The 11,361-nt window shown below is 38.2% G+C and overlaps 1 protein-coding gene and 1 long non-coding RNA gene across 2 annotated transcripts; one reads left to right on the top strand and one right to left on the bottom strand.

Annotated features, from left to right (window-relative positions):
- The first annotated feature begins 507 nt into the window (after positions 1 to 507).
- Positions 508 to 3,307, top strand: LOC112185098 (serine carboxypeptidase 1). The gene is made up of 5 exons (XM_024323309.2): positions 508 to 877; positions 2,172 to 2,279; positions 2,424 to 2,698; positions 2,804 to 3,055; positions 3,158 to 3,307. Exons 1-5 carry the CDS (start codon positions 508 to 510, stop codon positions 3,305 to 3,307), a joined length of 1,155 nt encoding a protein of 384 aa, XP_024179077.2.
- Positions 3,308 to 3,437: 130 nt separating this feature from the next.
- Positions 3,438 to 4,865, bottom strand: LOC112185101. Its single transcript, XR_002930143.2, has 2 exons — positions 4,628 to 4,865; positions 3,438 to 3,954 (listed from the first exon to the last, which is right to left on the bottom strand). It is a non-coding gene; the product is annotated as an uncharacterized LOC112185101 (long non-coding RNA).
- Positions 4,866 to 11,361: the final 6,496 nt, after the last annotated feature.

Below are 11,361 nucleotides of genomic sequence, written 5' to 3'. Positions count from 1 at the left end.
CTATTCAAAGCAGCTCAGGCCGATTGGAACCAATTGGTACCGAACCGATCGGATTCGGGCCTAATCGGTATTGCAGATGAGATTCCGGCGTCCCGAACCGAACCGAGCCGACTATAAACTCGATATCGGTATCGGTATAGGCATGTTCCCGAGCCGAGCCAAACCGATCCCAGGCCTACTGGAGATTGTCATTTAACTATTTTTCAATTCTAGGCTAGCTGGTTTTGTGTATATCTAAGCCAGTCAACGAATAAAAAAATTCGATTCTTTAATCTAGACAATGATGAATTGACAAACACCAGAGGCTGTAAAGATGTTGTATACATAATTGTTCGTATGCTACTATGCTATAAGCAATGGCCGTTAAACACAAGATGAAGCCTCAGTATTGTCGTTCCAGCAATGAACATTGTTTCAGTACTGATCCTGAGGTCTCTATAAATACTACCCAAAGCGCCATTGATAGATATCCTAGCTAGCAAGTATCTTCTAAGAAGCAAGATGACCATGAAGCTTTCGTTGCTCTCATGTTTGCTCCTTCTATCTGTATCATGCAACAGCGCTAACCAAGTTGGCAACCTCAACAAGTTGATTAAGTCTCACAGAAATCAAAAGCCTCTTCAGTCTGAGTCGCAGAATGGCTTAGATCAGGTTGGAGATAACACTTATTCTCCGGTGTATGTTGGATCCCAAGATGGGTCAAAGGAAGCCGATAAGGTTGAGGCTTTGCCCGGACAACCAACCGAAGGAGTGGATTTTAATCAATATGCAGGATATGTTACGGTTGACGCTGACGCTGGGAGAGCATTGTTCTACTACTTTGTAGAGTCGCCCCAGAACTCTTCAACAAGACCTCTGGTGCTATGGCTAAATGGAGGTAAATATTTCATATCTAGATTGCCAACATGCGAAAATGATCACCTGGTCAGTTATTGACCAAGAAAATAATGCTCAACCACCCTTGGATGTAAATTCAATGGTAGAGAGAATTATTATTAAGTTGAGATGTTTTGTTTTCCACCCTTGGATATAAATCTAAGGGTTATTGAGCATAAATTATTTGGTCAGCAACTGACCAGATGAACACTACTGTGCCAACATGTTAACATTAGTAGCCTTGATTGTAGTATTCATACCGCTTGTAACATCTTCCGTATGAATACAATTAATTATTTGATCAAAAAAAAAAATCTAGATTGCCAACATGTTAACATTAGTAGCCTTGATTGTAGTATTCATACCGCTTGTAACATCTTCCGTATGAATACAATTAATTATTTGATCAAAAAAAAAAATCTAGATTGCCAACATGTTAACATTATGCCCCAGTGTTAATTAGATTGATTATTTAGTGCATTGATTAGGGCACAGAATTATAAATTAATATACATCGGTCAACAAAGTAAGAATGCATTTTCTTGTCTTTGTTATGTGCTAGCAAAAATTTGGTCAATCACCTTTAAATCTAAATTTAATGGTGAAAAGAAATATTTTCTAACTAGTGTGAGTTGATTTATATTTCACAACATCTACATCTACTTTGATTGACCAAAACTTTTATATATCAGTATTAATTAAGCCAATAAGGCTTATGGTTAAATTTTCATAAACCCACAATTTACCCTAATTTGATTATAGTCTAAAAATTTATAATTTAACATATGAAGGATAAAATAGTAAATATAATAGCAAACTGAATTGAAAGAAATTACCAAAAAAAAATCTTAAACGTTTTGTTAACTGCAATGGCAGTTTTTTTTTTGTTTTTTATTTTATTTTTAGAGTTGGCAGTTTAAATAGAAAGATTACTTATTAAACAAAACGTTATTCATAATTTCATAAAAAATAAACAATTTTTTTATAGAAATTACTAAAACAAATAAAAACTCAAATAAATATTGTAGATACAAATAAAGTATAAAAAAAATTAAAACGGCCAATTGACATACGCGTGAGCGTGTGTTAAGAGGCTAGTAAACAATTAAAGTTACAGATCGACCAAGAAAACACTATATATTAATGTAGGCATATAATGATGAAAATGAAATTCTAATCTAAGAACGGGGTACATCATGACAAATTGACAAGAAAATCCAATGGAATGGTGATTTTAGACAGCATATCTATGTATGACCAATTAATGACGTTGTATATGTTCATGTATGTTACAGGACCAGGATGCTCGTCTCTTGGATATGGAGCCATGGAAGAACTGGGACCTTTCAGAGTCAACAGCGATGGGAACTCACTATACAAGAATGGTTATGCATGGAACAATGGTACGTTCCCATGACCTATAATCTGTTCAGTTTATTTGTGTAGCAACAGTAATAGAGAAAGAACGCACGTATTCCACCTGTTCGTATTATATATAATTCAGTCAATTTAGACAAACTAAAGAGCTGTGAATGCATTCATTGCAGAGGCAAATGTCCTCTTCTTGGAGTCTCCGGCAGGAGTTGGGTTCTCATATTCAAACACAACATCTGACTATCAAAACGTGGGTGACAACAAAACTGCCTCTGACTCTTACAAGTTTCTTATAAACTGGCTAGAAAAATTTCCTGAATACAAAACCAGAGACTTCTTCATCACTGGAGAGAGTTACGCTGGTCACTACGTACCTCAGCTTGCATACACCATTGTCTCTGAGAACAAAATCACAAATCAAACGAAAATCAACCTCAAAGGAATTGCAGTGAGTTAAATTTCTTATTTTCTTGTAATTTAATTATATATCAACGTGACTACAAGACTGTTTACTTATGGCTTCTCTGTCTACGTATATTAACTATATTTGCAGATTGGGAATGCCTGGATTGATGCCAGTACCGGTACACAGGGTGGTTATGATTATTTGTGGACACATGCTTTGAATTCTGACGAAACCAGTGCAGGAATCAATAAATATTGCGATTTCGTTACTTTTAATATCACAAGCACATGTGATAAATATATGAGTCAGTCAGAGAATGAGGTTGGAGAAATTGATCCTTACAACATATACGCTCCACTTTGCAATACAGAATCCAAACCTGCAGCCTCAACTGTTTCAGTAAGTCTCTAACTAATTGAGAAGATTTATTCTAACAAATTATTAGTAATATTAGGAAGTGTGTTCAATTTGAGATTGATGCATGATGTACATGATCATCAGGCAGATGAATTTGATCCATGCTCTGACAACTATGTGAACACCTATCTAAATCTTCCAGAGGTTCAAGCAGCTCTTCATGCTAAACCCACACAATGGTCAGCTTGCAGGTATGCATCTACAGAAATTATAGAAAACTTGATTCAAGATTAAAGAAGAAAAAGAAGAAGATTTTCAATTACTCTGTTTATTTAACTAATTGACCTTAATTTTTTCTTGGTCTCTAGTAATGTTGGATGGACGGACAGGCCAGTCACCGTCCTCCCCATAATACAAGAGCTCATAGCAAGTGGAATCAGATTATGGATATATAGGTCAGCACATAACTTGATCAAATATTTTTTTTTCTTTATGATTTTTTCATTATTAAGGCAAAAAATAAGGGTTACATATGTATACTCATAGTGATGTTCGGCGTATGGATTGTGTTTGTTTTTGTGTGCAGTGGAGATGTTGATTCGATAGTAGCAGTGACAACTACAAGATACGCCATTAACACGCTGAACTTAAAGACTGAGACTCCATTTCGGCCATGGTACTCTAGCACCGGCGAGGTTGGAGGATATGTGATTAGTTACGAGGGGTTGGTATTTGCCACAGTAAGGGGAGCAGGCCATGAGGTTCCAAGCTACCAACCAGAGCGAGCACTCACCTTGTTCACATCTTTCATTCAAGGGGCGCCACTTCCTTCCTCTTGATCGATCACAATATCATTTTAATTTCCACCACATAGGTCGACAGAGCTGGCGAATTAAGCTTCAACACAGTACATAACGCATCTGTAACACCTAGAGAAATTCCTGCACAATAACATGAGACTGTTTGAAATCATTGAAGCTAGCTGATCAAGAAGAACAAGTGATTGACCATTACACGTACACACACATATGTTATGCATTTCTGCTATTTTGTTTTAATGCTTGGCTTGTTTCATTTATGTTTGCTATTAACATATATATTATTGAAAGGTCAATAAAAATCAAGGTTTATTCCCCGTCTTTGGTGTTGGAAGAGCTGTCGACCCTGAATTATAGGACAATACTATCCTGCTTTATTTTTACTTTTTTTTTAGAATGAATAAAACCTTTTATTTCAAAATAGGGTTAATTAGTGTTCTAAAAAACGGCCGCCTAGCTGCTGGGAGGCGGCAGACCGAGGCTACTCATGGCTAAACGGAGCCCTGAGGCGGATTGGATTTAGGCGGCCTGGGCGTCATTCTGGGGGGGCTGGGCGGCTAGGCAGTTTCAATATATATTTTTTTTCGCGACACCTAAACTTCAAATCGACAAAACTCAATCACCCAAGCCACCGCACCTCTACACTGGAGCTCTTCCCAAGCCACTGCAGCTCTCCCCATCCCACTGATCAAACCAATTCTGATCGTGAAACTGAAGTCGCGGTGGAGACAGCCGTGGCTTTTCAAGCTTGACAAAAATTATGAAAGCGGAAGAGAAAGAGAGGATGGGAGCTCACCTTGGTCGATCGGAGCGATAAGACAAGAGAATAGCAGAGAAGTGAATAGGGAACCAGATTAATTTGTCGATTTTGACGACGAGTTTGCCGATGTCATCTGCTGGGTTCTCCAGATCTATTTTTTTCTGGGACAGTGGTGGTCCAAGTTGACATTTGTTGGAGTACTTTGAATGTGTGGTTCAACTTGAATAGGAAACCCATATTCCAGGTCAAGTGTTTGACCGGCATTGGAAACAGGAGTAAACTATATTCCTATAAAATGTGCTTATTAATCTTATTGTATATTACAGTAAGTCTTCATATATCTTCTAATAAAAAAGACTTTATATATAATTTAAGTCTATATATAGTTATATTCTCTTTATATTTTTATATGATATAAAAATAAATAATAAATTAAAAAATAAAAAAATGCCTAGGCACCCTCCTGGGCGCTCCTCCCCAGCCCACCGCCCGACTAGCGCCTAGCGATTTTTCAAACCTTGACTTAATTACATATAAGTGCATATTTCAATGTTTTTTTTTGCCATAAGGCCACTAAATTTTTTTTTCCTCATAAGGCCACTAGATTAAAAAATGTGTTAAATTGTGAATATAAAAAATCAACATATTTACATATATAACTGTCACAAGAGTAAAAAGTCAACAATCATTCTCTCTCTCTTCTCCGGCAAGGTCTCCGGTCGACCTCCGGCCAACGTCCGGTGACCACAAAAGCTATTGTCACTAACATCAAAAGCTACTGTCGCTAGCAACAAAAACTACTCTGGTGAGATTTCCGACAACCTCCGGTGAGGTAGCAAAAGCTACTGTCATCAACAAAAAAAGCTGTTGACAACTTTCGGCGAGCTAACAAAATCTACTATCATCAGCAACCAAAGCTACTGTTACCAAAAAAAACTTTTCTCCCCAAAACCATAATCTACCATCCCCATGCCACCAACAAAAGCTACTGTTACCAACACCAAAAATTACTCTAACTAACAACAAATGCTACTCTCACAAATACCATAAAGTTACTCTCACCAGCACCAAAAAATACTCTAACAAACACCAAAAGTAACTGTCACTAACAACAAAAGCTACTATCACCAACACCAGCGAGCTACTCTTACACTAAAGAGCTAATCCAGTAACAGAAGCTACTTTGATCATCAACAAAAACTACTATCACCAACACAAAAAGCTATTGTCACAAGTAAGAAAAACTATTATCACTAATACTAAAAGCTATTCTCCAAGACTTGCAATGCTCAAACAAAAGCTACGGTTAATGTGTTAAAAAAAAACTACTCCATTATAACAAAAACTACTGTTAATGTGTTAAAAAACCACTCCACTATAACATAAACTACTGTTAATGTGTCGAGTCTTGATACATTATGTATGTAAAGTCTAGCAATTCCACACAACAAAACCAAAAGAAATCAAAACAATACAAACTAACAAAACCATCCCCCCATCATACAAGAGCACAACTCTTTTTCTCTCCCTTGCAAAATTCCACAACAAATGAATTCAAACAAATCCAAACCCATTCATTCCAATAAATCACAATCAAATCAAACCAAACTAAACACCGTCTAATTTTTTTCCGATATATAACAAAAATCAAGCTAGAAGCAGGAAATACAAAATGAAAATCAAGCACCGGAAAACGTAAACAGAACGTGAACGTGGACGATTCTACCGCCGCCGCCGTGCTATGGAGACCTGTGTTATCTCAGTCACCTGATCAAGGTTTTCTGTTATCTCGTGATGAGGCCGAGGCCAGGAGTTGTGTGCTTGGAAAGCATCGACTGCTTCATATCTGAGCCACCAGATCATAACCGCTCGTCGGATAACGACTCTGCTTCGAATTTGAGATCCTTGCCGCTGGCTCGATGATTGGAAGCTCGAGGTTCCTCATCTTCTTGTGATGCCACCATTCGTTTTAGATCGGAGCGATGGTGGAGCTTTGGGGCCGTTTCAGCTACAGTTAGACTCATTAGAGGTTCGAATTAGAACGCCAGCATCGATCGAAGGAGGTCGATTTCATGTTTCCGTTTTGGAATTGAACTGTGTGTGTGTGTGTGTGTGTGAGAGAGAGAGAGAGAGAGAGAGAGAGAGAGAGAGAGAGAGAGAGAGAGAGATGGAGAGCAATGAGATCTGGTTTTGAAATATATTCGGATTAAAATTTTCTTTGATATAATTCTGGAGGGGTATAATAGTCAAAGTAATCACATTTTTAGCCTCAAAGTGGCCTTATATTGACAAAAAAGATTTAGTGGCTCTATTAATAATTAAAGTTTTAAAATAACACTAATATGTAATTTTCTATTCAAAATAACACTATTACATAAGACAGGAATGATCGGTGGTGGACAAAAATTTCTCACTCTCCTCCCTACGAACTAGGCTTGGGATTTCTGAACCTGGAACCGGTGGAATCGCACCTACCTGAACAGTAATAAGTGATTCAGTCCAGTTCTGCATATTAAAAATGTCACTTTTTGCTGGAGCCGAACCGTTTGACAAACTGCAGTTCGGTTTCGGTTATGCACTTATCTAACTATAAAGAACCGAAGGAACGGGTCATAGTCCCTATTAGCCCATATAACTATATAAGTGATATAACCCCATAAGTCCATAACGTTTTAGAAGCCCATATGCATGATTTTAGAGCCCATGCATAACCCATATTCGATTAACAAACTAAAAAAAAAAACCCATTTTATCACCCATTTCGATCAGAGCGGTTTCAATATTGAACTAAGCTCTTCACTTCTTTGTTCTTCCCCAATTTGAAAACCTAGAAATACTCAAATACCAATTTCATTTGAAATACCAAATCAGCAAATCCCAAACCCTCGATCCTCATTCAATCATCTGAAATCCCAAATCCCATACACCCGACCCTTACTTTCAATCCCAAATTCCCAATTCTTAAATAATCGAACCTTACCAGAGGGCTTCAAATTCGAGTATCCCTGGTCCGGGGAATGAGATTTTCCCTAGAGAAGGAGTGCAGTCATATCATCCTAGCACCAAGAAAGCCGCTGCAAAGAGAAAGAGGGCAGAGAAGAAATCGAAAGCAGCAGCTTCATCAAGGGAGAGAAGTTGGATTTGGAAGCACTTCGATAAGTAAGACCACCTAATTATTGAGACAATTATTATGTACTGGTACCGCTTTATTGCTTCTGTAGTTTTGTATATGTGACTGGGAATAGCTGGGAAACTGCAAAATTGGGTGTAGTTCTTGTTGTGTACAGGAACTGGTTACAATCAATAACCGAACCGAAAAATAAGGTTCCGATTCCAAAACGGTTCAGGCAAAAAAAAGTGACCTAACCGAACTGAAAAAATCTTAACAATTTCAGTTCCGGTTCAAGCAAAAAATGCCAAAAACATAACCAATCTCAGGCCTACTAAGAACAACTTCAATTACGAGTTCGTCATCCACAATGACATCCTTGAGCCAAGCTGGCCCAACCCCTAATCAAAGTAATCGCCCCTCAACTCGAGCTACAGAATAAGACCAATTCTGAGAGTCACAGTAAATCCTTGCAGCCAATATTACAAACAGCCACTTCCCCTTCATCAACACCGTGTCCCAAACCAACCAGACCACGTGCAAGAGCAAGTCACCATCACATTGACAACAAGAAAACACTGAGAGTAAAACATGTAATCCCCAAGAATAATGCCATATCACTGGCACTTCATCCACATTAACCCAGGAGTCAAAGTACATAGCCAACCTCAAGAAGAAAAATACTCCTTTCAACACCATGACCCAAAATTTCTAGACCACGTGCAGGAGTTTTTCCCCATTACTTTGACCACAAAAAGGTTAGTAAAACTGTTTTTGATCCCAAGTAAAAATTTTACTAAGAGTCAATAACATTTTTACTGAAGGTCAGTAAATTATTTTATTGATAGTCAATACCAGTTTCAGTGACAGATTGGCAGATACCAGAGATTTATTGAGGATCAATAATTTTTTTTTTATTGTGGGTTAATATATTAATTTTTTTTATTGAGATTCAATAAAAGTTATGGTGAAATCTTCGGCGACCTCTCTCTCATGCCATACATGACAAAGAAAAAGAGCGAAAAACAATAAAAATAGAAATAAACCAAACATATTTGTTTCAAAAAGAGAAAATAAATTACAACTTAAAACTTCTCAAACAACTAACACTCAAAGAATAAAAAAAAGGTAAGCCTGAGAGGCAGTATGGGATAGAGATTGTTTCCAAAATTTCATTAATGTCCTGTTTTAATTAGCAATTGCATCCGCCAAGAAATTCGCTTCTCGCTTAACATGCTTGATTTATGTGGTTTGTAGTTGTTTGCGTAACTGGTTGATATCATGGATGATGGGTTTGAGGCGCCAAGGAACTTGTGTTGAACCAGAAATAACATCAATCAGAATTTGGAGTCATCTTCAATCTCTAAATGAGTAAAACCATGGAGTAAAGCCGTGTGAAGTCCTCCTCGTAATGAAAAATCTTCAGCTAACAACACATCAACATAATTTAAATGTTTATAGGTTAAAAGAGGAAGTCCATCTGCTGTTGAAAGCACCAAACCATCAAAGTTAAGCTTGACAAAACCTTCCTTTAGAGGGCATCACCTAATTAAGCTGGCTATAGAGGGCTTTTGAGTAGATGTGGAGTTAGACTGGAAATAGCCTATATAGGAATTAGCTGTAGCATAGAAAACATGATTTGAGATAAAAGGCTTATGTCTAAAAATAAGATAATTCCTAGCTTTCCAAATAAAATTAGCAGTAGGTAAAACTATGCTAAAAGGATTTGTTTCCTAAGAATGAAAGCTAGATAAGAAATCAATCCAATCAATATAGGAACCTTGCCAAGTTTTAGGATGGAAATGAGGGAATATAGAGCACCGAATCTAGTTTTTTTTTTTTTTTTTTTGAAATAGGACGTCAAACCTTCCATATAATTGAATATAACTGATTACACAACATGACCTACCCTCGAGAGGGCCACGTTAATATCAAGCCATGCAGGTTACCCTAAAGCAACCAAATGAAATCACTATGGTAATAGGACCAAGAACCAAACCTAGACAAAATGTTAGGGCAAGAAAAGAAAAAATAAAAAACCCTAACTTATTCGACGAAACCCAGGACCACCTTACACAGAGGGGGCATCCCCAGGATCCACAGTTACCAAACTCATAGGAGTAGCCTCCCCCACGACGGTCACCTCCACCACCGTAGCCTTCTCAGATTCAGCTGTCCCCATTAGAGAAATTACCTCCACAGCAGTCTTCCAGTTAGACCCAAAGCCCAAAAACCCATAACCTAGATCCGAGCCAAAACCGACTTGACTTAGACCTGCCTATTCATCGCTGTCGCGGGCCCTACCGTGGCCGACCACCACAGTAGCCACTGCGTGAGAGAAGCGCAATGGCTTCTCCACGAAAGACGCCTCCACCATAACCTCCGGAGAGAGACCCAACCGCCATATCAGAATATGACGGCGCTGTGCAGGAGCCAAGAATTCCCAGACAAACGAACCACCGCCAGGCAACGCAACCCAGTCGGCAAACGACCCTGGAATCGTACTGGAGGCACCACCAAAAGCAGCGCTGACCAAGAGAAGGAGGCCGAAGACCCCCATTGCTAGGAGAATTCCACGCGCAAAGCCATGGCTCCCACCCACATATGAACCCGAGTAGGAGGCAGAAGATTCATCTCGGATCACAAAAACCCAGCTGCCGCGAAGAAACCCTAAAGAGAGCTTACGGGGAGAGAACATATTATGAGTTAAAAATTACTTCAATTATGCATACCAAATCTAGTTAATAAACAAAACATATTAGAAAAGGAATTAAAAGGAAAAAAAATTGGAAAAAAAAGAAGAGATTTATTGGGAAAATCTTATGTAAGTACAACTTAATTAGGCGGGAAAAAGTTGTAGAATTAGGGCTAGTTTGGAATTGATGTGACTTTTAAAAAAAAACTGTTACTGTTGTGTTGTGAGAATAATCAGCTGTGAATTAAAACAGTTTCATGTTTGGTAAATAATATTTTCAAAAGTGCTGTCAGTACATAAAACAACTGCGGATTGTGTTTTGATCTACAGCAGCTTCTAAAAGAAACATTTGGGCAACTTCTAAAATCTACTGCCAGTGACCTATAACTTTCAATTAAAACTGCTTTTTATTTATTTACCAAACACAATAAAATCTAAAATTTTGAACAGAAGCTGATTTTTTTTTAAAAGCAAAACAATCCCAAACGGGGCCTTAGACTTTTAAGACATTCTTTTTTAACAACTAGACATTAATTTCAATGATAATCGAGCGCAATTATAGATAAAAAGTCACTCTAAAGACACAATTAAAATAAGTACAATAACAATAGTACAATACTTCAATAATTTCACCACCAATCGTTGCCACAATTAAACTAGAATTTCAATGTCAACTTTTCTCTCTGCTAGGATTCCCTCTCTAGTCGAGAATCTAATCGAGTCTTCCGTTTGGATGGCGGAGGAGGGAGCAGTGCCTACTCTTTCACTGTCGGCTGAGGCTGTGGCGAGCCTGATGGGCACCGGAGAGACTATGCAAGACCTTTTCTTCTATCTGTGTGGCCGGCTATTGTGGGTGAAGGTTGCGTTGCATCGAGTCTCCGGTGTGAGGACTCGGATTGGTATTGGGAAGCAGGGAGTCATCCAGTTCCAGGGGCATGCATGAGGCGAAGATCTATGCTCTTCATG

This window comes from Rosa chinensis, chromosome 2, assembly GCF_002994745.2.
Source record: "Rosa chinensis cultivar Old Blush chromosome 2, RchiOBHm-V2, whole genome shotgun sequence".
NCBI lineage: Eukaryota > Viridiplantae > Streptophyta > Magnoliopsida > Rosales > Rosaceae > Rosa > Rosa chinensis.
Note: the sequence above shows the minus strand (reverse complement) of the source record. Positions and strands in the feature narration are given on the sequence as shown.